The 25,291-nt window shown below is 38.0% G+C and overlaps 2 protein-coding genes across 2 annotated transcripts; one reads left to right on the top strand and one right to left on the bottom strand.

Annotated features, from left to right (window-relative positions):
* The first annotated feature begins 7,088 nt into the window (after positions 1-7,088).
* Positions 7,089-13,795, top strand: oxtrb (oxytocin receptor b). The gene is made up of 3 exons (XM_020629055.3): positions 7,089-7,481; positions 7,615-8,699; positions 12,824-13,795. Exons 2-3 carry the CDS (start codon positions 7,775-7,777, stop codon positions 13,084-13,086), a joined length of 1,188 nt encoding a protein of 395 aa, XP_020484711.1. The 5' UTR covers positions 7,089-7,481; positions 7,615-7,774; the 3' UTR covers positions 13,087-13,795.
* A 2,032-nt stretch (positions 13,796-15,827) lies between these two features.
* cav4a (caveolin 4a) lies at positions 15,828-18,261 on the bottom strand. The gene is made up of 3 exons (XM_020629121.3): positions 17,933-18,261; positions 17,588-17,775; positions 15,828-16,854 (listed from the first exon to the last, which is right to left on the bottom strand). Exons 1-3 carry the CDS (start codon positions 18,158-18,160, stop codon positions 16,704-16,706), a joined length of 567 nt encoding a protein of 188 aa, XP_020484777.2. The 5' UTR covers positions 18,161-18,261; the 3' UTR covers positions 15,828-16,703.
* Positions 18,262-25,291: the final 7,030 nt, after the last annotated feature.

The raw sequence follows: 25,291 nt of genomic DNA, 5'->3' as shown, positions 1-25,291 counted from the left end.
CACAATTGATATTTTAGAATCACAAATTTTCTTAACAATTGCATCGCATTACCTGTAACGGTATATTTGCATGTATTCTAATCATATTTAAAAGCATGGATTAATTTGGCTATTTGCTTATGTAGCGGTTGTGTACTCTCTCTTGTGTTGTGTGATGAATCAGGCAAACACTTTTATTTTGGCCCCAGCATGCCGTTTAATCTGATAACAACAGAAGCACATACGGTCTCTCACAGCCACTCTTCTAGTAATAAGCTCCAATATTGCACGGGGACAGCATAGTGCAGACTGGCAAAGATACACGGGCTGCACCGCTCAAGTTGTCACGGGCTCCAGCAAAGGGCGCTCATGTTATACAGAGCACCAGTTGATACTCATTAGAATTAATTCTAAACAGTATTTAAACAATAGAAATAGTCAAATAAAGACATGCTATGCCAAGTGATGGCAATTGGAATCATTAATTCTGTTCCACTTACAGAGCCACACAGTGCAAAAGACAACAAGTCATCAAACTCACTAAAAGCAGCTGTAATTCCAATCAGTAGTTCAAACTGGATTTGTTTTTCTCCTGCAGTATTTGGTTAAAAGTCCACTATTTTGGTGAAATTGTGTACCTTGAGGAGAATAAATGTTGGGACAGAACTTGCTTACTCTTGAAGCTCAAACTTATGGGCAGGACCTAGAAATGTTTTGAATCCAGTATGAAATAATTACATTAAACAGTGGCCATCCCAGTCTCCCTCCATCTCAGTCTGACCAAGCATAACCTTGAAATGCTTCTACTCAGTGGGAGTAGAATCTGATGTCAAGTCTAATTTAGCTTAAATAAACAAAACACCTGATTTGTGATTACATCTGTGGTGAAGGTACTATAACTTACAACCTTTTGCAAACCATGCAAACATCTGAGAACCCTTTCCACTGAATTTTACCTGGTAAAGGAAGGTGCCTATTTTTTAACCCATTCACAGGAGAAGTTGAAAAATAGCTCCAAAATGAAGAATTTAAACCTTTTGCTTGGATACATGTCAATGATTTTCAATTTCTTGGGCTCAGCTGCAGATGTCAACTCGCTGCGAGTATGCTATCCTCTTAGAAAAGTGCCAAAGGCTAGTGGTGTACACTGTTATCTTACGGATTCCCTGTGGACTTGGCTCTTATCCCTGTTACTTTAAATTGTATCCATATGCAAGAGGGGCTGCTGAAACTATTTTCTCTGAAACAAGTCATTGTAATTTTGCACACTTTTTAAGACCATATAAGAGAAGAAAATCAAAGTCTGAGCAGTAGAAGAGTTATCTGTTACTTTGGTCTTTTATTGTACTAGCATACAGTTCAAGTGGTCTTTGTACAAGTAGGTATCTGTTTCTGCGCTAGCCAAAGCTGTTTTGTGAGCACATCAAATAAATTGGTTTATTCATGGTGTCCCACGTAGGAGTCAGGTTTGTTTGCTTTCCCTGCAGAATGAACTATGGGCATGGTGATAAGAAGAGATTTTCTTGTGAGATGCCTGGTTTGTTTTGGATAATGGCCACTGATGCTCCCATTGGAGGTGTGGCCAAGCCATGTGCTCACTTATTCCAATAAACGTTCTTATTTTTTTGTTTAAACATTTCTACAGTACTGCCAACATAACTCACATGGGACAACACTGAATATATTATTGCCAACTAATGAATTAGCCTTGACCTTAGACTGAATAACTGTATGACATTGGTAAGTTAAGGTTTGACAGCCATTTACTGCTCTCCTTTTTTATCCTGTTTTCCCAATATCTTCACTACTGACACTAAAAAAAGGAGTTCAACGATTGTAACGTCAAAATCCAGACTTCAAAACAGAAGTTCACAACCCAATGGCTGACATCAAGGGGACTACATCTACTCTTCTCATTGTCTACTGTAGAGTCTGTCCAACAGGAGGTAAATGGCTTTCCCTCCCTATTAAATATGTTTCTTGTCTCTATCGGACACTAAAATTAAAAGTTAAGTCGAATCAACAAGAACTGAAACTCTAGGAATTCAACTTTATTGTGTTTACTACTATTATTATTTCAGGTTTTGTGTAAACCAGACTAGAAACTTTTATCAGTTGCCCATGACAGAAAATGTGGACTATTCACAGGCGTATTCTAAAATGTAAAAAAGATACACCAGAAAGAAATGGTTAGCAACTGTAAAAGAACCTTTCAAACATGTCAGACACACAACAGGCACATTTAAGTGGAAAAAGATCATCTTCTGGAGACAGCTTGTGTTTTGGTTGGCAGTGTTCTCACAAAACTTGTGTTAGTCACGCTAACATGATTTAGCTCTGCAAGTGATTTCTGACCCTCTCCACCACTACACACATGCTTTAGGTTAGAAACACGAGAGTGACTGCTGGTTTATACCTGTGTGAGTGCACACAAACCACAAGGCAGCTGTACCAACACACTGACTTATCCTTGTATTGCGGTGACCCTTTCGTGCTCAGGCATTCCCACAGTTGGATGCCTCCAAACTTACATCACCAAGTCAAGGAACTGTCACAACATGTCAGCTATATTTTTCAAATGTGCAGATGAAATGCATATCCAGGAGTGCCTGAATCAATGTCAGGAAGAGTTGTGTGGTCAGGATGGTTACATTGGATATTTGCCTCTTTTGTTTCATTGAACCCCTCACTGTGATACCTATCTGTTTTGTGTCAAGGTATTTATGTGAAACAAATTCATTCAACCACATTTTCCAGTTCCACATCATGTTCTTTTTGTCATGATGTTGTCTTAATGTAATTTTCTGCACTGTTGCCTCTGATGGCGTCAGAGTGAGATAACGGTGAGTGTATAACAAAGTATCCAAAAAAAGTGTGCCACATACCTCTTAAGCTTATATGGGAAGTCTCTACAGAATGAAGTGGAAGTAATGTTTCGTCATTCATTCCATTGAAAGCACTTGCTGGTTATAAATAGATTTACAGTCAGTGGGTAAGGTTATATATACAGTTTTTGTCTTGTAGCTCTGACAGGAGTCTAGTAAACAAGAAAATGATTGAACATCAGGTTCATTTTTTCTAATAATTTGTCTCATTACAGGCCATGCATTGGAAATCTGTCAGCACATGGCACAGATATAACTGATCAGGATGACAAGCAAGTTGAGGGTGTCAGGGGGGCCTTAACCAAATCCTTTGCTTTAATCAATTGTTAACATTTAATTTATGAAGTCAATGAATCAACACAAAACAACCACAGATAGTTGCAAAATGACTCAAAACAACCACAAAGAGACACAAGACTGGATGTAAAAATGGCTATATCTGCTGTAAAGTTGGGTATTTTATTATGGGGTCTTAAAGGGCTTACCTCTATTTTGAAGTAGCAGCTTTATACACTGAAGCTTAATATGGTCGCAACTTTGTGTTTTTCATTCATCTCCCAATAGGAAAGAAAATGTCTTTTGGGTCAAGTTTAATTTCAAACAATAATCCATTCCAAACTGTCTGAGAGAAACCAGAGGCAGAAGCAGAAATGCTATTATTGCAAGATATTTCAAATATTCCCAATCTCCTCTTACTGAAATTCTTCTTGGAATTATGTCTTACTTTAGTTATTGTGTTTCCTCCCAACAGCTGTTAAAATGATTTTCAGTCAGTTGCGTTTCCAATGAGTTTAAATAACACGTCACAACTTGTTTATGACCATACTTTTAAAGCATTTTTCAAATAATCTATTGCACTTAATGTATGTTCACAACAGCAAAGAGTGCCAATCCTCAGGGGTTTTGCCCAGCTGCTGCCGCTTATTGACTCACATTTCATAACAACTTGATGTACAACACAGTACATGTTCTTCAGCTAAATACCAATTATTGGGCCCTTGGTGCATGGAGCTATTTATTAATACATTACATAGTGTTTGACACCTTATATATGCGATGTAGGCAGGTGATAAAGTAGTGATGTATAGAAAGGCTTTGGAGTGAATGGTAAACACTTTAAACAGTCTTTTGGCTTTGAGCCAACCTCAGGCATCAACAGATGAAGTGGATGCTTTGGGCCTTACGTCCTTGTAGTTGAATAAAACAAACCATGGACATGATTCTGCTGAATTTATTTTTATCTGAGCTCAGTTAGAAATCATAATAGGATATTATACATTATAATATTATTTAGATTTCCATGTCTCCACTGATCAGATCTGTCATCCCACTATAACATAGTATTGATGGACGCTTTCACGGGCCCTAATAACACATATATAACAGCAACAGTGCAGTGTGTTTTTTTTACATGCAAGCTCAAGTGTGAAATGTTGGATAATGTATTGACCAAAAATATGTGTTTTATCAACCAGAACTAGCTTGTGACAGGTCTAAAATTGATCTGTGAAAATAATGCATGTCAACTATCTGGCATATGTCTGGAAATATACCCCAACCTGTCAGAAATAGTTATTTCCAATTTTCTGTTTAAAGAAAAGAGGGACCACGTAAGATAATAAAATGTCCTTCATTCTTCTCTCTGCCCTTTTTATTAGTGGCATTCCTTTCAGAATGTTCTTTGGATCAGTAAAAAAAAAAATGTAATCTTCTTTTCAGCAGCCGCTCAGTCCACTTCTGTGTCTCTTGTTGTCTCCTTTGTCTTACTTGTTCATAATTTTTCCCGCATTTTCCATTGTCACCTGGAAGGCTTCCTCATTGGTTCATCATTGAGTAGGCATTTCACCTTGACGCAAGTAACCTTGGAAATGACAAATCATCTGAGAAACCTACATACATTATACAAGAATAAAATCTTCATTTTCATTCTAATTTGTCCTGAATATATTTTTTTAAAGTGTCATTATTATCTTCGTGCAATTTTCTGAAGCAATCACTTTTTTTATCCAATCAAAGTTGACTTAGTGGTATATTCAAACTCTATCATACAGCAACTTGTTTTCAAGCAAACCTGAACTGAAATAATAAAACTATTTTGTAACGTAGGGTTTTGAGGTGTAAAATCATGTGTAACTGCAAAAAGTGTAACATAATGTAACCCACGGATGGATGGCTGACCCTTTAAAAGCTTATAATTGTTCACCATGGAGGATATCAAGCCGTTTGTTCTAGGATAAAGATAAGTGTTCAAACAGATCATTTGCTAATTAATACATTTCATTGAATAGTTTCTTCTATTTTTTTGGAAGAAGTTTGTAACACTTTATTATATCATAGTTCTGTTTTTGAGTGCTGCACATCACAGCTGTCGATCTGTGCAGCTGGTGCACAAAAACATGGGTTTGTATTGTGATCTTTTTCTGTAAGCATGATTTACCTGCCAAAATGTCTGCTCAGATTGTATCTATCACTAACACACAACAAGACATCTTTCACGAGGCCTATTCAGCTGCACAAACGGTCAATAATACAACACCTGCATGTGTTCAACTGTCTGTGTTCAATAAATCAAAGGAACAAACCATTTTCACACTCTGCATGAGATGCTCACATGTTCATTGTAAAGGATAATGCATCATTTTTTCCTCCAGCAAAACCAAAGCAACCTGCTTCTTTATGGCTGGTTGGCAGGTTGCCTAAGGTGGCAAACAAGCTGACACATCTTTAGGATAGATGTGCATAGAATAGATCAACTTAATGACTAGATATAACCATGATTCAGGTTTAGAAACATATCTAGGCCAGATAATGTGTAGTCTGTTCACAGAGCAATCAAGGTCAGATGTTTTTTTTTTTACAAATGGAATTTGAATGAAACAAACAAAACAATCAAATGATCAACTCCAAAACGGATGTGAATAAATAAAATACAGTCTCTAATTTGACTTTTGCATGAATGTTGACAACTGTCTGAGATATGTTTGTTTTTAAGTTTAATCATATCTTGTTTCAATTCACTGTATTGGCCTGGGTTTGCTGTAAGAGTCCTTTCATGACTTCCTGGGAGAAATTTGGGGATTTTTTTCGGCCACAGGGAGTGAATTATGTTGGACATCTGTTTGATACGGTTCATAACAGATGTAAACAAGTATTACATGCAATATAACCAGCCCACTTTTTGTTGCTCTGATGTACATCTGGATTGAACGACTATAACCCTGAAAACCTTAAATTGCACTTTCTTCTTTGTTAAGATCCCCTGTTATGCATTGTTTACAGTAGTTCTTTACTTTTGTCTAAGATATAATTATAATAAAGCAAAGCATACTATTGCTGATTTTCCATATTTTAAGGTTTAGGTCTTGTAGAAGCAGATTGGAATTGTCCTAAATCTGAGTCAAAAATGAGCTGTTCGCATGACTTTAAAAAGTCAATGCATTTCAATTGGTGGTGTGAAACTGTGGAATGGTATGAGCACGGAGCTAAAGCATTGTCCAAACATGAAAATGTACAAAGCAATGATTTTCAAAAGGTACAGGGATGAGGGGGAGCTTTAAGAAGGATAAAAATAATAAAAATAATAATAATGATAATAATAAAAAATATATAATAACAATAACAATAATAATAATTGGGTAAAGTTTTGTATACACAGGTGTATGTTAATGTGTATTATATATATATGTAAATTGTACATATAGTAGCCTATATCAAATTGTATATATATATATATATATATATATATATATAGATTGTATCAAATGTATAATTGTAAACATACTGTACCAAACTGTATAGATATAAGGATTGTATAAATATATAAAATGTAAATATAGTACATCAAATTGTACAAATATATATGTATATATAGATATATGGATTGTATAAATATATAAATTATAAAAAATCATAGTATATCAAGGTCTATATATGTATGGAAAATCATTGGATTGTAAATATCAAATATAGTATCATAAATATAGTATAGCAAATTGTATATAGATAGATTGTATATAGAGAGAGATTATAAGGAACACAGGAAGGTCATTTAATTTAATAAGTATTAATTATTGAGCTGTGGAAAAGGGGTAGGATTTAAGTTTTATACTTCTTCCTACTCCTTTTCAGGCATATCAATTGAATATATGTAATTTTCTTTTTCTTTTTTTGTGAAATAATTTGAACATTGTTTTTTGTTTATTGTATTTTCGTGCTTTTTATTTTGTTTTATATTTTTGATATGTTTGATTTTATTTGATATGTCTGAAATAAATGTAATCAATCAATCAAACAAGGGACCACTTCAAATTCAGTGGATTCTTTAAACATTGACTCACTGCTCAATACAAAACAGCTTCATCAAGACGTGGAGAGGTATTTCATTTACAGAGCACAAAACACTCCACAAAGTCAAAAGCCGAACTTAATGTGCAGGAAGATGGAGAGAGAGGGAGAGCGAGGGAGGGAGGGTAAGAGAGAGAAAAAGATTTGGAAAGTGCAGTCTGCTCAAACTCAAGACAGCTTCCTTCAGAGGAAATCAGAGAAAGGGAGGAGGTGACTGACACTGGTCGGAGCTCGAGTGATAAAGACCGCGCTGCTCCGAGGTTCCAGTGTAAGGTAAGCTTGCTTAGAATTAAGTAATTTAATTATTTATGTGATAAAACACAATTAACAGTATTTGTTCATTTTTAATTATTATAGTACTTCTGACTTGTTCGTAATACAACTTTTAAATTGTGTTTCTCTGCAGATAGAGAGCGCTGACTTTTGGATTCTAACTAAACCTGACGGTGACGTAAACCAGAAGTTTGCCGTCAGAAAATCAATCAAAAACACTAACGTCGCTGCCCTGATTTTTTTTGTGTGTGATGTGACTGCTTGCCTTCGCCAAAGTGGCGCTTTTACGCACGATGGATGAGCTTTTACGCGAGCACAATAGTTGGGTGCAGAATATTTCCTGGATCAACTCAAGTCGCGTAAATGACAGCCACCTGGGAAACAGCACGCTGAACCCTTTGAAACGAAATGAAGAAGTGGCTAAAGTGGAAGTTGCCGTCCTGGTGTTGGTGCTGCTGCTCGCTCTGACCGGTAACCTGTGCGTCCTGTGGGCTATCCACACCACCAAACACAGCCAGTCCCGGATGTTTTACTTTATGAAGCATCTTAGCATTGCGGATCTCGTGGTTGCAATCTTCCAGGTGTTACCGCAACTCATTTGGGATATCACATTCCGCTTCTACGGACCGGATCTCCTCTGCAGGCTGGTTAAATACCTCCAGGTCGTGGGGATGTTCGCATCCACGTACATGCTCGTCTTGATGTCCATCGACAGGTGTTTAGCGATCTGCCAGCCGCTCCGCTTAGTGCACAAGAGGAAGGATGACTTCTGTGTGATCGGGTCCTGGATGCTCAGCCTAATATTTAGCACTCCTCAAGCGTACATCTTCTCATTAAAGGAGGTCGGACACGGCGTATATGACTGCTGGGGGGACTTTGTACAGCCGTGGGGTGCCAAAGCATACATTACATGGATGAGTCTCAGCATTTACATTATCCCAGTGGCAATTTTAAGCATCTGCTATGGCTTGATATGCTTTAAAATATGGCAGAACTTCAATTTAAAAACCAGAAGGGAGCACTTTCTGGCTCTGACTCCGAGGCCCTCCAAAGGTGCTCATCCTCTCTCTCGTGTGAGCAACGTGAGGCTTATTTCAAAGGCAAAGATCCGCACTGTGAAAATGACATTTGTGGTAGTCCTTGCATACATTGTGTGCTGGACTCCCTTCTTCTTTGTCCAGATGTGGTCTGCATGGGATCCTGCTGCACCAAGAGAAGGTAAAAGCAAAATCACACAAATGATTAATGACACGTGATTAGGGCATTACTTATTGGCCAAGATGAACATTTATTGTCTATAAACCCTGTAATATGAATACACATTGAATTACAAAATGTAAGCACTACATTTCTTTTTATTTCTTTTTTTTAAACACATTTTTGTGATTTTTGACTTTATTTGATAGGACAGTAGGATAGAGTAGGAAACAGAGGAGAGATAGATTGGGGAATGACATGTGGGAAAGGAGCCGTAGCCCAGGCTTGAACCCGGGCTGTGCACTTGGAGGACTATTAGCCTCCTACATAGGATGCAACTGTAAGCCCTTTGCACCCGTAGTTTCTCAGATACACAAGTATCATTCTAAATCAATAAATATCTCTGGGAATACCAAAGTAATCCACGTCAGTTTTAAGGCAACACAATGGTGTTTAACTTTAGACTTCCCCTGAGTGAACCCAGATGAATGGGAATGTCATTTGCACTGCTTATCAGCTCAGAGAAAGTTGCATAGAGTAAATTGTACCAGGACATCAAAGTGTTTCTATCGCTGTTCCCACTGGTGGTTAACATCATTTCCATGTAACTGCATAGTTTGTCCTGATTTTCCCCGCATATCTTCTGAGTTTGACTTCAGAGGGAGAAAAGAGCAAGGGAGCAGATGTGCTCTATAACCTTTTGAGTGTTGTCATTGGAGCCACAGTAAATGACTAGCATTAAGAGATTCAGAGATATCTTACTCTAAATGGGTCACGAAACTACGCTAATCGTCTTCCTGTTTGAGACTTCTTCTAAGCAGTCCTGCACAAAATTGGGAAAACAAACACATTACAGGCAAGAATGCATGCTATGTTTACAGATCTGAGTGCGTCATACCCGTTGACTGTATAACAATATATAACTATTACAGTCTATGGTCTTAACAGGAGAGCCTTATTGTTGGGATGGAGGAATTCATCCATTAGGCTGTTTCTTATTACCTTTTAGCTTTGTAAATAGTATTTGTTACGTTTTAGCATTCTGTTTTGCAAATCCTTTAAAAGCCATGATTTGAAGACTATTTGTGTAGAAATGGTTTGTTAGAAGTTCACATTCATTCCGTCTATGAAAATTGGACTCTTAGTCACTGTCTTGTCTCCATATACTGTATTAGCATTCATAAACCTTTTGATTGGCATTTTTAGAAAGCAGATTTATTCCACTATGTATATTTTAGCTTATGAATTGTGAGACTCTTCTCAATCTTTAATTTGTTGCTCTTCACAGTACCCAGAGCGCTGACAGATCTGGGGAAGTCTGCCTTTTTTTTATAATGCACCATGGGCATGGAAACATCTTCAAACAGAGCTAAAATTAATCACACTGATATCACTAAACATATGGACTAGCATCTTAAAGAAGATGGTGGCAGAGGCATGTGGTTGTTTTTCATTAAGGGCCACTTGTGTATTCCATTTTTAAAAGGTTTGGGGTTTTTCCCATGTTGGTTATAATGGTTTTATAATGTGTTTGTGATTGTGTTTGGCTGCTACCTTGGCCAGGTCTCTCTTGTAAAAGATTATTTAAATGTGAATTGGACTGCCAGATAAAATAAAGGTTAATTAATTGAAATATAAAAAGATGTGTAAAATCTTTAATTTTTTAAATTTTAAATAAATCCAATATTTTCACAGATGTGGTTCTCTTTTGGACAATGTGTATTTATATGACATGGCTACTCTAAGTGTTAAGAAACAAATTCTTACTGACAGTCATTCCAGTTCACTATAGAAGTAGCACATACTATATTTTTTTGAATACTTTATATCTTTGAGAGAATACAGAAAATGTGTTCTCGACTTGACTTACCTCAATATGTTTTCATGAGCAATTCAAAGCACTTCCATAAAAAGTTGCACTGTTTGATTAAAAATAAATCCCTTTCTCATTTCGAAAAAAGATGTTCAGAGAAAAGCCACTGTTCAAACCCCGGTGTGGAAGTCAAGATAATTCAAATCTCACTGAAATGCTGCTCAGCTCTCTCAGTTATTGCATTCTCTTTGAAGTAATGTCAGTATGGAGCACTTCCTGGATAGGAAAAAAGTGTGTGTTTGAGGTGCTCTTTGGAGTGGGGATGCACAGCATCTATTATCTTCCAAATTAAGTTTTCAGATGAGTTGCTTGTTGCTCAGGGAAACCAGCCACAAGTCTCTTCCAGGGTCTAAACTTAGGTCTTATTATCACACTTTAAAACTTGCTGTCTGTCGAATGGCAGTGAAGTGAAATCTGAAGTCCACAATATGTTTGTCTAACTTTGTATCCTCAGAACTATCTCTGACAGGGTGGGAATTTTTAATTATATATGTGATGGCAGCACCATCAAAGTCCTACTTTTGATTTCAACACAGCTCTGTCCTCATTTTTTGCACATATCTGCACATCATAGTTTTACATAAAAGCCGCCAAGATTCTTGTTTTTCTAACGTTTCTTGCAGCACAAGAAAGTGAATGCACAGTTAAGTCAAAATGATCTGCATCAGGGTGAAAAGAAAGGTTTGATGCCTGTTATTTTATTTTGTGATATTTTCCCTGAAGAGACCTGTGCTCCCCACAGCAGAACTCTATTGACAGGCTGTTTGACTTATCTCTTGAACACGTCTCATAATTTCGATGGGCTGTGCTTGACACAGTGCACCTCTCACAACAAAGCAGCGATAGAGAGTCAGAGCACCTTGAACAGAGTAGGTCAGCATTTTCTTTTATATTGCACTAAATCTTTCTCACTCCATTACAAAGATGTTGAAAGTCTTCCACTATCAACTGTTTTGTGCTTCCTCAGTGTGCTCTGTGCCTCTAACAATTGGAAACTTAATCAATCGAATGAAAGGCAAAATACGCTATTCCTCCATTCAGGAATGCCTCTTTTAAGTGAAGTCATTTATCACGTTTGTGTCAAGCAACCATAAGTCTTATTTGTCTTGTATCTATAAGCCCTGCTGTGTTTTTTCAGCTCTAATCCCAGATGTTTTGGCGTTGTCTGAAGTGCGTCAGAGTGGCAGTTCATATATTTTCTTTAAGTGATGTGTAATATAAGTGCAGCTGGCTTGAACAGGGTCTTTCAGTGTGAAATGGAAAATCCAAACCTCTTCAGAGGTGGTTTTGATGTGACACAGTCTGCCCCAATCCTCTTCGAACTTAGTCTACAGCCTTTCTAAAGAGCCAGTGTATTAGCATGCTAACATGCTAAAAAACTGCCTAAACAAAGTGCAGCTGTGGCTGATGGGAAAGTCATGATAGTTTTGCCATGTACTTGGTCATAAACTGAAATTTTGAATTGAAAAGGAGATTAAAATAAAGAGGCTCAAAGTTGTCATGTTGTGATGTATTTGTTCATTCAGTTCGAGAAAGGAGTTCATGACATTTTTGTCGCCCTCACAAAATTGTCAACTTGATGGTGGTGCTGGAGGAAGACAGGAGATCACCAACGTCAACAAAAATAAATCAAGTGGGAACCGTTAATGTTGGTTCATGGCATTGTATATGAACCTTAGTCGAAAACATTATTGTTTTTTAAGAAGTGGACAAAGCCACTACTTTACCTTTAGAAGCCTTAAGGTCAGAATGTTGTCTTCTCCCATCCTGGTCGGAGTCAGTTAACAATCACATACAGCCTTGCCCCCCTTAGAGATACCCGAGTTTGAGGATGAGGAAGGCAGCTGGGGAGGGGACACAGAGCTAATATTATAGCCAGTACAGTAAGTGCCCTGCTTACATCAGATGATATCTAATGTAATGGGATATAAAATATGATGTTTAAACTTCAGATATGGCCAGCTACTTCCTCCAGATGTTCACTTTTCATTGTCTGTTCCTGATAATTTGAGGAATGGTGACTGATGAATATTTGTCAGATAAATTTATACACCTTACAACCTTGAACACAGTGGTTTGACATAATAGCAACATTTGAGCCTTCAAATATGGTTTGGAATATAGTTTTCACACTTCAAATTTCAGCATTAAAGACCAAACATAGCACACACACTGACTTTAGACTCAGGAATTATAGTATGTTACAGGGATGGATGGATGGATCAAAATGACAATATCCTTTATCATATATGTTCTTTGTACCTCTCCCTAGACATGGCCTTCATCATTGCCATGTTGCTGGCCAGCCTCAACAGCTGCTGTAACCCGTGGATCTACTTGTTCTTTGCTGGTCACCTCTTCCACAACCTGAAGCAATGCTTCTTCTGCTGCTGTCGACAGTATCTCACACCCTCCTCCTGCAGCTGTGATCGGCAGTGCGCACACAAGAGTAACTGCTCCACATTCGTCATCAAGAACACGAGCAGCCAACGGAGCCTCTCCCGCACCACCAGCACGGGAGGACCAGGACACTGAAGTGCCAGCTAGCTGAAAGCCATCCAGGCTTCCGGTAGTGGAGTAATCTGGCAACCATGCAAGTCCTGCAATTCAGGCATTTAATCTTCTGCAGGAGCACTGGGGCAGCCACTGCATTGCTTTTGAATTCAGCTAAATAGACAGTGCAAGCGTAAAGACATAAAGCCCACAACAAGAAGGCAGAGAAAAATGTATTTTTGTAGAGAACGAAAAAAACTGTAAACTGAAGCTTTTACACCAGATAGAGATATCTGTAGATGTTTGTCCTCTGTATCGACAACACAATTTTACTTTTTGACTTTGTGAACAGCAGAGTCCTACACATTATTATTTCTTGCATTGTAGGTGAAGCATGTGAAAACTGCAATTGTCTTTCTCTATGCATACAACAACAACAAGATATTTCAGAGTTCTTGCTATGTTATCGCTTTGGTCTTGAATCTTGCTGTTGTCCTAATTTGACCTTAAAAAATAAGATAGTATCACAGTTTCCCCTGAATAAGGAGATTTTTATTATTGAAGGAAGAGAAGCAGGAGATTGGCAGATTACAAAAGCATCTTCACACTGTACAAATGAGCACTGATTCACGTACTGTAATAGTTGTTGTGAGCCTTAAAGCAACATCTCTTCAGCATGTTATATTTATGCTATTGTGCTTTGTCACTAGTTAAATGTTGATATTCACATATGATTAAAGATAAAATCCACCATTTGCTTTCGTTTAATCCAAACTTCCCCACTATAACAACTCAAGAAAAAGTCAAACATGCAAAATCAACAAGGAATACATTTCCCATCATGGAGTCTGGTTTCAATGTTTTCTGCAGCAGAATTGTGCTACACATCAAACAGTGTTTGTGCTATGTGAAGTACAGTTCCTTGCATCGGTGTCTACATGAAATGTTTTTTCATCAACTCCATCTCTTCTTTTTACAGGATGGTGCTATGGCGAACTCTGTGTTCTTTAAAGACAGATTTAATCCTGCTGGGGTCAAACTAGAGTAATGGCCCCCTCCTGTGGCCAAACTGATGATTTCAACAGATCTTATTTTTCTTCTCTGTTTCTTCTCTGCGTGATTTGAGGCAATATGCCAACTGGTTGTTCTCAACATATGGAGAATTTTAGTGTCAACATCAGATAATGTGCATAGGCTTTAGTGTGTGTTTTTTCAAACTGTCTTTACTTTATATAGCCTGGCAAGTTGTCAAACTAAACAGCGTGGTAAAGCTATCTTCAAAGGGAGCTTGTTTATGGAGCCAGAAACTCACATTCATACAGTTTCAATATATGTCATTAGACAAACACATAATTCACCGGTCATTAAATGTTTCTCTTGGAATGTGGGAGGTAAGACCGAGGAGTAAGACCAAAGTTGTAATGAAATGAAACCTCTTATATTGTATTTAAACTGTTTCTCATTTAAAGTTTGCAGAAGTCAGCATAGAATAAAGGCCTGGAGTTTATTGTTGTAATTATTCAGGTAGGAAAAAGCTCAAATATATTCAAACAAACACAGATGACACTGATCCTAAATGTGTGTTTTGGCCCTGAAGTAACATGAACCAACAGAAATATTTAGAAATCCGTATTAAGCCCTCAATAAAGGCAGAGTACAGCCCTTACACTGCTGATCTCACACATCTGAGCTTCACTGTTGTATCTTGTAGAGGTCGGGGAGGGTGTGTATAAGCAGAAAGTATGTGCTCGGTTATAAAGGGACAGTTCTCAACAGGTTCCACTTAATTTTTTCTGTTTAACTCCAGGCAGTATTACAGGTAATATTACCATACAGATTAGCCAAAGCAAAAAGTATGTTATCGGTTGCTATCTGCATTATAATGTTATTATTTAATGTATTGAAATGCAATTATAAGTGGATTTCTCTAGGGGTGGCAGTGTGGTGCAGTCATTAGCACTGGAAAGTAGGTCCATAACACGATTCTTCCAACTGGCAGCGGCCTTTCTGTGTGATTTGCATGTTCTCCCTGTGCTTATGGTTAGTCACTTTAGATTAGTCGGTGATGCATGGTTATTTATATTTTGGATATGTATTTATTGACAAAAACAAAACAATGTTAAATAAGATGTCACTGTTAAATATATTACATCTATATTGCACTCATTTCATATTTCATTATTTAGGTATCTTTTTTTCTGTATCCGTTTGCTTCTTGTGTTCCTCTAACCTGCCACTTCACAAAACCAGCAGAGATGTATATGATAAACAGTAAATGATTTTGGGTGGCATTGGACACGCAATGCTTCATTACTCTCCAGTGCTGCATCAAAAACGTATTTATGCTCTTTTAAGAAAATAAATATAATTAAAAGGTTATATCCCCCATTAGGACCAACTTTGTTGATACTATATACTTGGGGTCGGTGTTGCTGAGGTCCAGCTTTCTGCTTTGGTAAAATGTACACATGCTGTTCTCTGACTGATGGAGTACGCTGAATCTGTGACAATGGAGCCAGAGAGGCCGAGAGGACATCAGGCCTGCAGATGTGTGTCTGCAGTCAGAGCCACAGAGGGGGAGTGAAGGATAAAGGTAGTTTATAAAATGAGATGCCCCTTAATGTTATTCTACAACTGAACTCAAGGATTGCCAGCAGGCAACTGCCAGCCATGACTACCTCACACTGACTAAGATACAGCGGGCACTGCTGACACTACACATTGAGAACACAGTTAGATTCACAGTTTTTAGATATGACAACAGACAATGAGACTTAAATCAGTTTATCATGTAGGATGTTTTATTATCTTCCATCCACATCCTGAAAATTACATTCAAATGACACTCAAGTATTCAGTTCAAAAACATACCTAAAACTTTAGCTACATAAATAAAAAATATTAAGGGAATTATATAGTTTAACATACGAAGCAATAGTCCTTTTTCAATCACAATAATAAGTCTTAAAAGGAAACCCAATGAGTTACATTATGCACATGTCTACTTTATCATTGTCTGTAACCCCTTGCCTCCCACTGAGCTTCAACAGGATAATTATGTTCAGAGCTAATATGATTTCAAAGAGATAAACACATACAACCTTGACTTAAATGCCATTTTTTCCCTTAAGAATTGATCCAATATAATACATTTCACTTTTAACAGAACAAAGTATTCATAAGTTTGAAATCACTTACTTCTATGATAGAAAAATTATAGGTCCTATGTTGCTCATTTCATGTTGTTCAAGCTTAAAATTCTTACTGCTGTGATTAAATGTAACTGAATATATAAACCAAACACAGACATAAAGACCCAAATTTAATTTTCTTTAAAAAATAAAAAAAATGATTCTGGAACATCCACAAATTCCTAATAAAAATATATATAATATTCTATAGTTTGCTTCACAAAATGGGTCACTTTCATTATTTTCATTTTTAAATTACCCTTGAGTCCCCAATTTCTCAAAAGGCTGACTCTTTTTTGTCCCTAAAGTGATCGAATTTCTGGTTATTATTAAAATTAATGTTTGATATCTAAACTGATTTTCTTTTAGGTATAAAATTATGTTCTTGTATAAAAAGTGAAAGATAAAAAATACTTGTCCACTGGGGCTGAGTCCACATTACACACCTAGATTGTATGTATAAGTGTCTCATTCCTTGGCCAGGTGAACGCTGAAACCTGCACAGCATTTCCCAGCGCTCTTGCAGAAAGGAAGCACGATGATGCCCAGCACAATACTCCAAAGACTCTGCAGCCATCGTGTGCCAACAGAGAGACACTGGACACAAGGACTAACCATCCTGTCATTGAAACAAACACAAACATTACTCCTTTCTAGAAAAAAAACACACCAGAAAATCATCAGATGGCCTGCGTAGGAACTTCTTGCAGCAGCGCCACCAGCAGGTTGTCTTTTTTTGCATGGATGTGAAGTATCTCTCTGGATCAGGTTGTTCCTATCCCTTTTACTTTAAAAACTGGGGCAAAGGTAAGCAAATAGTAGAAAAGTGGATTCCAAATTCGGATCATTTTTTACCAAAATGTTATCTTGTAAACAATTACGCCCAAGGTAAAATGTCAATGTGTCCAGTAGTTTGGTTTATAACCAGATGCAAAGATGTCTTTGGTTCAACTGATCAAAAACTTGAGTGGTACAATGAAACACAGTTTAATATTAGTGATTAAGCATTGTCCTTTGTAAACATGTGTTTCAAAGCACCATTGAGCCAAAAATTGAGCCTCAGAGGGAAGCTTGTATGGATATTTCTTGTTAGGGATGTGAGCAACAAACATTCATGCACCCCCCCCTAATGTTGGTTGGTTGGAGGTGGAAAAAGATGGGGAACTTAAAAATAGGCCTACTATAAATGTTTGTTAATAAATGAAAGAACAGCTTCATGTGTTTCCCTCTGGAGCAATGAGTAACACACAATTGACACTTATTGTGGTTTAAAACTCAAATAAAAGGCCATTCTCTCGAGACAGTTTTGTGGTTGTCTACTGTAGAAAAATGTTGGTGTTGCATAAACCTACCAAATGTGGAAGCAGCTGAAAATGGCAAAGAGCAGTCCAGAGATGATCGACACAGGAATGGCCAGAAGCACCGTGACAATCCTATAGATCCAAACCCTGGACACCTCAAACAGGGCATGACTCCAGATCCACACTCTGTCCCCACTGCGTACCGTCACCGGCTCAGCAATCACATCCTCAAACGTCACCTGGAGACACAGAGAAAAAGAGATACTGCTGCTACAGTAGTCATGCTTCAGTTTGGATTTAGATGAAATCCACTGGAGGGCAGTGCAAAAAGCCTTTTTTTTGTTCTGCATGCCATGTGACAAAAACACACAAATGATCCACTGCAGAAGGTAATACCTTGAGGCAGTCATTGATACCTCGGGGGTCTCTGACATTTATCAGAGGCTTGGTGTCACTGATTTCCACAAGTGCAGACGTGTGTATGTTTTCTTCTTCCTCCATTGCAGGAGGTGCCCTCCACAGCGTCTGAGGTTCATCCCCGTTATCATATTCATCAGGGTCACTAGAGTCCTCCAAATCAATCTCTACTTCCTCGGAATCTTCTCCTTTCATCATGGTTTCCATCCCAACATGTAAAGCAAATGCAATACAGAGAGCAGAACGTTTACTTGTCACTTCTCCCTGCAGCTCAGACTGAGGCTGCTGACCGAACCCCTCAGCTGGTTGTGCTCTGAGGTTATATTGGGAACGTTACAGTGCCCTCCATGGTATTTGCAGATGGTCTCTCAAGTGAAGATCGTTTTCATGTGCAGTGGGTTATAAATACTCAGCATGGAGATAGCTCTGTATACAGGGATTCACTCTAAAGCGAATGCAATCACATAGACATTTTATGTATTGAGCTTTTTACTTCACAGGATGGCTTATCAAACCACTGTCTGCAATGATGAAAGTGAAGAAAGACATATTTAGACTACACATAATGGAACTTCCAACAGGAATATAACTGATTTTAGGATTTAATGAATTAGTTAATACAATTTGAGCAGGAAAGAGGTACATTGAAAAAAAAAGATTCTGCTGTCTCCCTCTTCAAGTGAATGAAATTAAATAGATCGATCAGAGGAACCGCCCTATGTTCTGTAAAACTATAAAAACATTAGGATTTTATTCCCCACTAACTAACTCCTTAGATATGTAAACGTAACCTGCTACAAGGTTTTTTCTTCACCAGTATGTTCTTCTCCACTCTTTTTTGATATTATGATTCTGTAAACGACACATAGCATTGATATAAAGACATAATTCTCATGATAGCATTGCGTTGCATTGCATACTCTGTTACTTCCTCTGCCACTTCTGCGTCATTCTTTTTGAGTCATGTTTTACCTCAGGAGACCCCCTCTCTGGTCCAACCAGGAAAGTCTCCTGCTGTGAGGTGCATGTGTGAACAACCAGACCAGGATGATTTGTAGCAGTCCTCCTCTATTCTCTAGAAAAGCATTTCTTTCACATGATACACAAACCCGTGGTTTCCTGTAAGTACATCTTGAGTTTGTTTCATTCAACGACCCACCCTGACCTCCTCCCAAAGTGATCTTTCAGGCCACTTTTACCACTATATCATCTGATTCCCTCCTTTTTTGCTGTCATTATTATTACAGCCACTAGAGGTCCCTACCAAACAACTAACAGGAGCAGGGCCAGGCCTGCTGTATGTCATCTATCGCTTCTTTTTTGCACATAATTGCTTTTTATTTAGAACAGCACCAAAAAGTGTATTTCTAACAATTTTCATTTCTAAACATGCAGTAGGTAGTTCTTTTCAAAAGTGTTGTCAACACATCAAGCAGTCAAAACAATAAAACAAGCGCATGTGGATGTGTTTGCACAAATAAGGGACTTAGGCCATTTACACATCCAAAATATATAATGCAACATTAGCATTTATTTAGAGTTGTGTCTTGGTAACAGGATGAATGTTAGCTCAGTATTCACTTTATTTTAGCAGATATTTTCTCTCAACAAACTCCTGATATTACTTATTCTGCTGTTGCAAGTCGTAGAGGAGAAAAGAATAACATTCTGAAGAAGTAGAAGAAGAAGGAGAAGAAGACTTGTGAGAATAATTAAGAACAGGATAACAAAAGTGGAGAGGCAACTTTAGCATACAGGAAAGGGTGCACCAGTGACTCAGTCTGTCAGATTTTGGTTGAGAACATGTAAGTCACCGGTACTGACAACAAGTAAAAATTGGGACTGGTTTCTGCTAAAGTTCCAGTTCAAATTTCTGATTACTGCTGAGGTGCCCTTGAGCGAGGTACCGAACTCCCAGCTGCTTGAGGTGCTAGTCCCTGTAAAGTCTCCTAACTCTGACATCTCTCCATTAATGCATGTCTATGGTTCCTGTGTATGTGTGTGTGTGTGTGTGTGTGTGTGTGTGTGTGTGTGTGTGTGTGTGTGTGTGTGTGTGTGAAGCACATTGCAAAATAACTTATCAGAGTGAAAAGTGGGATTTAGTTCAGGATTTAACTATAAAAAATAAATTAAATACAAATTCCATTTAAATCACCAATATGTGTGGTGAATAATGATAAGTTTCCTGTTAGATTTGAAAACCAGCCACTATAATAAATCAAAAGGTATCTTTGGGATCAATAAGTCTCATCTTGCTCTTGTGACGAGGTTAAATGGTGCCCTCCTTTTGGAAAACAATGTGAAAAAAACCACAACCCTGCACATTTTTCCATGACATAAACTAGTTATTTATTCAGCGATGACTCTGCGTTACTTCCTTGGTTTGCTCTTAATGTTCACCCACAGCATCACTCACAGTGCGAGGAGTTTTATTGCATGTCATCACCACATCCTTTGAAAAGAAAAGATAGTATGAAGAGCGTTCTCAGCTCTCTCTCTCTCTCTCTCTCTCTCTCTCTCTCTCTAACTCTCTCTCTCTCTCTTTCTCTGTCTGGTATGTTTTGCAACATGTACTTGCTCACAGTATAAGAAAAACCCTTTCACCTTTGTCAGCCTTTGGACCCATTAACCAGCCATCCCCACCTCTATTAATAGATCAGTTATGAACCCAGAAAGTGAGACCTTATCAGTCTTTTCTCAGCTACTCACCAGACCTTCATCACAAGGCTGTCTGACACGACCCCCATCATCAGTGTCAGCAGCTAACAGTCTGTTAATCTAAATAATGTAAACATACAAAGTAAACCCTTCGGAAATATCCTCCCCTCAAACCCATCTTATCCATCCGCAAGACATAAATATCCTTTAAATAATTCCACACGCTGCATAGTTTGTGTTCACTTTACAAACTGTAACAAAGTACATGACAAACTGTTCACAGTTGAACAAGAGTGAGCTACTGTAAGATCACAAGTCTCCATGGTAATGACAGTTTCTGTGTGCTTGATAAAGACAGAATGGTAAAAGTGAATTGATGAGACAAGAGTTTCCTGTGTCAGCGCCGGTGACGACGGAATGCTAATGGACTGAACACCTCGCCAGATGGAGTATGTTTGTGTCTGTAATGCACAGGTGAGGTCAGCAGACAGTGTGAGTGTGTGTGTGTGAGCGGGAGGTGGGGGGGGGGGGGGGTGAAAAGTCATGAAAAGACAAATAAAAGATGCCATTCAGTTCTGTGTATCGTGTATCTCATGATTACATTTAAGACCTTCAAGTATAGTTACAGAAGTTGGATGTTTGTAAAAATTTATTTTACTTTTACTGACATTTTAAATTACTTTTCAACCTTTGAACATCAATCACACTTCATCTGAGCATTATGTATCACGTCTGAAGTGAATGAATATTTTGTGTTTAAAATAAATTGGTGTTGAGAGATTAAGGCTTCTCGTACAAAAATGAAATAGACTTAACTTCTATACAATCGAAATGTTATTTAAAAGCACCTAACAACCTTATGTATTTCCTCATAACATTAAAAACTAATGCCTAAAAAAAGGAACAATTAAACTTTCATTTCTCTAGATCTTGCTAAATGAGCAAAAACAAAAAAAACGTCAACAGATTTTGACTCAAATGTTGCTTATTCTTCATTTTTTCAGAGAGGTTTAAATCGTCACCTTTAACTCTCTGAGCCACAACCAATTCAAACTGGTACAAGTACCAAGATTAAATATACCGAATGTAACATTACTAAAACGTCTTGCCCTTAGGGTTAGGGTTATACTGGATATTAGTTTCCTATGCCTCTCACACATACATATTGATGTTATACACCATCAAGTGTGCCATTGCAGATGCAATGCGCAAGAAGGGTTAGGGTTAAGGTTCAGATTCAGGGTGAGGTTTAGGGTTTGCATCAGAACATATTTCCATACAGAATACAATGTACAGATTACATTACAATGCTTCAAGATGTGAAACCAATTTTAGTTCTTGGGAATTAATAAACTTAATTCTGCATTTGTGATAGTGTCTTCTGAAGTTAACAGTGCTCACAGATCCATCCTAGAATTCTCCAACATGGCGTAGCTTTATTAACTCCAAGTAAGCATCAAACTATACAGCATCTTGTATTACACTGAACACAAAGTGCTTAACTAAGCTGCTTTAGTACCTTTCGTGGTTTTGAACACATAACTTACCAGTAAAACAGGAGAATAATTACACAGAGTTCCTTCATGTTTGTGACCTTTAACCTTTTGATCTCAGCCTTTAATAAAATGTAATGAAAATCCCCAAACAACATGAATACACTTTATTTAGGAAAACAAATACACAGAGTTTGCACATCTTATGACATATAGGTTAATGGAAGCTATTCTCTCCTGACAAGTGTTCTGGTCTACTCACTACTACATGATTACTTGATTGCTCACCACAAACATATCAGCTGTGTACATCATCGCCATATAAGTGATTAAAGGAATAATCTGTATTTTTACCTCCAACCAGGGTTCATGCTCTGTGTTCCTGACAACAGCAGCTTATCAGGGCCATAAGGGATGTAGACAGTGTTTTTTGCACAGCACCTGTCAGTCCAGCTGTTTTCAGTACAATAGGTCAGACTGATTATTTGTAATGTCTGGTTAACAGCACACTCACTTATTCAGAGCCTCCAATCTCACACCACATTGAAAAAAACAAACAGGGAAATGTATTTGTTTAATGAGCACTGATTTCTCTGGGGGGGGGGGGCATCTTTTTTTGGTATCAACCCAAAATAGAAAAGTTCCATGAATAGTTATTGGATATCTGCTTTCCATGCTTTATGTTGGGCCAGTGACTAACAGTCAGTAAATGGTATACTGTGGTGAGACTTTAAAGGTCACATATTACGCAAAATACTCTTTACCATGATTTTCTAACACTACTATGCCCTAGCCTGTCTGCAATCCCCCAAAATATGAGAAAAGTTAATCCTCTTCGTCTTTTGTCTGCTCCACTTTTCATAAATGTGTGCTCAAACAGGCTGTTTTGAGACTTTCCCTTTGTGACATCACATCACAAAGGGCAGTAACCCCTCCCCCAGGTGGATGACACTCCCACAGCTAGGTGTTTGTTCTGCCCTCTGAGTCTGCCTTCTCACCATAAACAATTAGGGATGGTGCAAGAAAGTCCAAACCACCCAAGCCCTTCTAGTGAGGTGTGGTCGACTACAGCTCACTTGCATTTAAAGCTATAGACACAGAAACAACCTGAGTTCTGAGCAGGGCTGAATTAGAGGGGTTTGAAAGGCCCGCTAATAATACAGGATCAGAGTAAAGTTTTGGCAAGAAACTTCACAGAGATGTTTATACAGGCTCTGAGACCTCGTTGTACTTGTTGAAAAGGAGTATAGTGAACTTGTATTCAAAATGTATTCATTGCTGTTTTTTGGTAACTCTGTATGTATGCCATCTGTTTGTCTCTAAGTGTGTGTTTTTTGTTTATTTTCTGATATTCAAGTTTCAGAGTGGAGTGCTTGGTGTGTTTTTGTTTACCCATTCCCCCTTGTCACTTTCTGCACACCTGTCTTAGATCTCCATCCACAGACCTTCCTGCAGTCAAGCACTCAACTCTAAATCTGTGCTGGATCATTGTGCCATTTACAGCCAGCTCAAGTAGCCTTTTTGCCAGCCTTATAACTTACCTTGTTTGTTTGTGTGCTTGCCACCTTGACTAAGCTAAGCTTAGCGTAAAGACCAAATTCATTTGAGAAATGTTAAACAGCAAGCCTTCAAGTGTATAATACATTATGCACACCTGTGCATTGCATTCACTTCTAGCCTTTATATGGTTTGTGGGATCTTATTGCCATGGACGTGAGTTTTTGCTGTACAGCTGTAACAGGTGTACATGTAGAGCTGAGGGAACTCACTCTGTTTCTGTTTGATGGATGGTCCTGTGAAATAATGAGTTTCACTCCGACAGACAGCATCATCAATCACACCTCCTCCCTTTGATTTTTTAGCAGTGGTTCTCTCATTATCAACGTCTGTGACATAAGAGAAGCTAATCAGTTTTAAAGAAAACAACAGGAGCTGCAGCTCATAGAATTTCTATTAAATTTACCATAAAGTGCCACTGAAAAGATAAAACATACTCAGACAGCTATGAATTCTCATTTTCTGTAGAGAGCGTGGTGTGTTTGATCCCCAATGCATACACTTTGCACAGTTCATGTGATTGTCTTGATTTAAAAGAAGCTGCTACTGAGAGGGAGGTCCTTCACTTTAATTAGCAACTTAAGCAGACAGCTCAGGCTTAAATATTCATGTAGCTGGCAGATGAAACAGACATCAGCTCTTTGAACTGCACTGTTATCAACCTGACTGTCACCCTTATCATATCACTGTATTACGTAATTATTAAATATAAACTGGTAACTCAGGGTTAACTCAACAAGAATAAAGACTGATGCAATTACGTTTTCATTAGGTTATGTTGCTTCTGTCCACAGCATGAGCTCATAGAGAAATGCCAAGCAGTGGAAAAAGCAAAATCAAAGTATTTGTGGTTATTTTAAATTATTATCTAAATTCTAGACTCAATATGTATAAGAAGTCCAGCTTAGAAATGAAACTTCATATATTAACTATTAATTAAAATAATTTAAAACACATGATATTTCCTATCGGTAATTCTGTTGTCATCTACACCATGTCCATACATCTAAAAAGAGTATTTAACAAGTTGTTTATGCTCATATATATAAATGTTTTAAAGATAAAATCCTTATTGTTGATCTGCCAGTATATCAAGAGGATTCCAGAATCAACCACTTCAGCTGTTATGAAATGGCATTTGCTCCTTATATAATCATGTGTTAACTGGGCTCAGACTTAGTCACAGGCTTTTCATAAATCGACATACGGGCAACATTGGAGGTCAGGACCCACACGGCCAAAGCTGTCTGCACAAAATGTCACACGGGACAGGTGCACAAAGGTGCTGGTTTTAGCTTAGTTGGTAGAACAGGCGTCCCATGCACAGAAGCTGAAGCCCTGGTCACGTTGGTCGCAGGATTGACTCCCAGTTTTATGCATGATTTCGCCCACACTTTCCCACACATGTCCTGTCGTTCTCAAGCTGCCCCACCCAAACAAACAAATGAACAAAAAACAGGTGTACATGCATGCGGGTTAAGGGTTACAGCTACATATTGTAGTGCTTATATTAAGTGATCAGAGGGAATGAGGAATTTGAGTTTTTAGTATTTGTCTGGCGCACTTAAAAAAACAACATATGAGATTGAGCTTGAGGATGCTTTGACATGCAGGACACATAATGGACTTT

This window comes from Labrus bergylta, chromosome 5, assembly GCF_963930695.1.
Source record: "Labrus bergylta chromosome 5, fLabBer1.1, whole genome shotgun sequence".
In the NCBI taxonomy this organism is placed as follows: Eukaryota; Metazoa; Chordata; class Actinopteri; order Labriformes; family Labridae; genus Labrus; species Labrus bergylta.
The sequence above is the reverse complement of the archived record's forward strand: the minus strand, read 5'-3'. Positions and strand labels throughout refer to the sequence as shown.

Excerpts from the sequence above, each read along its gene's own strand:
- oxtrb (XM_020629055.3), top strand. The coding sequence starts at position 7,775 with ATGGATGAGCTTTTACGCGAGCACAATAGTTGGGTGCAGAATATTTCC. Across the intron at positions 8,700-12,823 it reads TCCTGCTGCACCAAGAGAAG|ACATGGCCTTCATCATTGCC; the intron begins GTAAAAGCAAAA and ends ACCTCTCCCTAG.
- cav4a (XM_020629121.3), bottom strand. The coding sequence starts at position 18,160 with ATGGAAACCATGATGAAAGGAGAAGATTCCGAGGAAGTAGAGATTGAT. Across the intron at positions 17,776-17,932 it reads GTATCAATGACTGCCTCAAG|GTGACGTTTGAGGATGTGAT; the intron begins GTATTACCTTCT and ends CTGTGTCTCCAG. Across the intron at positions 16,855-17,587 it reads TTCAGCTGCTTCCACATTTG|GATGGTTAGTCCTTGTGTCC; the intron begins GTAGGTTTATGC and ends TTTCAATGACAG.